We start from the raw sequence: 2,907 nt of genomic DNA, 5'->3' as shown, positions 1-2,907 counted from the left end.
TAGCTGGAGCTGGTCGGCAGAGCTACTGCCTGGCTTTGAGGAGACAGGAAGACTACAGAAAGGGCACGGTCTTGGCCATGGTTGACATGTTTGACTGAGTTGTTCCTCGAGTATTTAATTTCTCAGAAGTACACTTATGTTGAAGACAGATCAGCCTTGAAAGATAATTAATGTTTGAGCAACAGCTGAAATACTAGAATAACATCACTACTCTGAGCAGGAGGTGAGACCAGGTGACAGCCTCAGGTCCTGTTCAGCCTGAATTACTTCCAGCTACAACAGAAACATTTAACTTCTGATGGATCAGGCCAGAAAAACACAAAGACTTCAGCTCTGGTTTCAGGGCAACTTCCTCCTTTATTACACTCTTATTAAATATTCTAGAAAGTCTTAACCCAAACACATAATTTATTTTACTCAAATTCACAAAAGATATCCACAAAACTGTAACTGGTTGCAACATTTTTTTTCCAAAATACAGCACTTCAGAGGCTCACCTGCCAGAATGGCGTGTATCCCAGTTCCCACTGAAGTACAAAGCAGGACAGAGCTATCCAGCTATGCAACCAAGGTTCTGGAAAACTTGGGTCACCTTATGGTCAGGGAGACCTTGCTCCCCAAGGCCTGAGGGCTGGGTCTGGCTCAGCAGTGAGTTGTTTTCACAGTCTATGCCCCAGCCTGTTTATTAGCTATCATACCCCTTCCTGAAGCCTCTGCTTCTAAATCTTAAACAGTCAAAAGAAAAGTGAAATGTGTGAAAAACAAGGATTAGTCTCAGGTGGTGCAGATTCCGCACCACAAGAGGAGGTAGAGGCTGAATGCCCACGTGCATGCTGCCATGCTGAGCCCAAACTCTGCTCTTGTTTTCATTCTTTTAAGAAAATGGGGGAACATATCCAATGTCCACAGTGATGTTGGTATAAAGAGGATGCTTTGTCCTGGAAAGGAGCTTGAACTCTAATGAATTCATTCCATCGTCCTTCCACGTTTTTCTGGTGTTGTGTCGGGAAGTAGGCCTGAGGAAGGAAGAATACCTGCAGTTAGACAGAAGAACAAAGGTCATGTTTGCAGCTGAAGCTGCAGAAAAAAGTCTTCCAGAGGGGGCAAGGGCTTAGCAGATGAAAGCTGCTAGCAGAAAAGCCCCAAGAAAATTCTTCTCACATAGTACAGACTAGAGAGAAAAGCTGGTTTATAAGACTAAACAGCTTAGAACAAGTTCACCCTGAGTATTCTAAACAAGGAGGACAATTTGGACTGGAACCTGATCAGACAGGGGAGCCAGTGAGGTGGCAACTACAGTCTGCAAAACCAACAGGAAACTGGCAGCAGCTTAGAGAGACCTGGGAGCACAACCCCGAGGCTCACAGCAGCTGCCTACATCAGCTGCTGGAGGTTGGTTTTAAGACAGGGTTGTTATGGAAACCCGAGTTTTGAGATGACAGAGAGAAGTCTGCACTGTTAGCGTGAGAAGCCTCCACCACACTTGACCCAACACCCTTCTCCACCTCTTTTCTTATAAAACTGGGTCTTTGCTGAGGTCTCTCATAGCACCTTCCTCAGGTCTTCAAACTAGAATTCTGCTTTCCACTGTTGTGATGAGACACTGTAAACCCACAGAGCTGCACAGCACGTCTGCATTATAGGGAATTTATTACAAAGTGCCTCTTCAAACTGACTCCCTACTCACAAGACAGGCAGTATTGTTTTTAAAAAAGTTTTATTCCCTGAATAGTTTGATGCTTCCCAGCTAGCACGTGTCCTTAACAATAGGGAAAAAGAGGAAACTAGGAGAAGCCCTTCAAAGGCAGAGGCAGGAGCAGTATTACTTAGTTGAAACTGCACGGGAGCCTTCTTTAAATAACCACATTAAAGCAGAAAGACAAGCAGTGTCACTGGGGGTACTTGCTGCCTGTTCTGAGGAAGATGATGGTAACAGTCAACCTGCCACAAGGCCAAGTATGCCCTCCTAACTGCCCCCTCCCCCAACAGTTACCTTCTCCAAGGCTCTTGTGGCTCTGTCTCTTCATTGTAGTCCATCACTTTGTAGCGTCCAAGGTGAGGTGATGTCCGGAGTATTTTCATCCCTGCTAACTGAATCCTTTAAAACAATAAAGTGTTTGCTTAGGCTCAAAGTCAGAGACGATTTTCAGTGTTAATGCAATCAAAGCAAAATGCAGAAGCTGAAGGGAGCAAGTTTAAGGCCACAGTATCTTCTCCAGCAGGTTCTAACCAGGCTTGGGCTAGAAAGCTCCCAGCTGCAGTGCCCTTCCACAGGGTACAAAGGGGATTAGAGCAAGCAGGGAATGAACAACAGCACGCACAGCATTCAAGAGCAATCCCCATCAATCTGACAACTGAGCATTATTTTCACTTCCTTGCAAGAGCAGAACTTTTGCTGCCTGGAGGTCCATCGCCTAAACTTTTTTTTTTTTTTAAAAAAACCAAACTCCACACTCACAGTTTCTGAAAGGAAGCCAGTTCTGAGTTTCAGATCCCGATTAAGCCTCCCTCTGTTCTTTGAGAAATGCCATCTGAATGAATGGCTTCATAAAAGATTAGTGACAAATACAGGCACCAGACAAACAAATGCGAGCTGCTCAGCTGCAGGACAGTTAGGTAAGAAACAAGTGAACTGAAGGCTCAGAATTCCAGAAGAAAAGCAGTATTTTGGGTATCTTGGAAGCAACCCACTGCTGATGGCACCTACGTTAGTTTCCCAATAAAAAAGTGCCAGTAATAGCGCGAGGGCTGGCAAACCTCCGCTACCACAGGGCAGCTCTTGTGCAGAGACAATTCCTGCAACTGTAGGAATGAATGTTTGCTCAGGTGAGGTTATCTGTTATCTGGCTGGCATGTCCGATTGCTTTCTGTTAAGATCTGGTACAGCAGCAAGCTGCTGCGCTGAAG

At 45.2% G+C, this 2,907-nt stretch overlaps 1 protein-coding gene across 1 annotated transcript in view; it reads right to left on the bottom strand.

The window, feature by feature from the left end:
• Positions 1-734: 734 nt before the first annotated feature.
• Positions 735-2,907, bottom strand: part of B4GALT3 (beta-1,4-galactosyltransferase 3) — a 13,718-nt gene continuing 11,545 nt past the window's right edge. Inside the window, exons 5-6 of the mRNA XM_010170293.1 lie at positions 1,994-2,098; positions 735-1,016 (exon numbers count right to left, since the gene is read on the bottom strand). Coding sequence (XP_010168595.1) covers positions 875-1,016; positions 1,994-2,098 — 247 coding nt within the window. The 3' untranslated portion in view covers positions 735-874. The remainder of the gene's footprint in view (positions 1,017-1,993; positions 2,099-2,907) is intronic.

This window comes from Antrostomus carolinensis, unplaced genomic scaffold (genome assembly GCF_000700745.2).
Source record: "Antrostomus carolinensis isolate BGI_N321 unplaced genomic scaffold, ASM70074v2 scaffold14586, whole genome shotgun sequence".
NCBI classification, from domain to species: Eukaryota; Metazoa; Chordata; class Aves; order Caprimulgiformes; family Caprimulgidae; genus Antrostomus; species Antrostomus carolinensis.
This window is presented reverse-complemented; position numbering and strand designations above follow the sequence as displayed.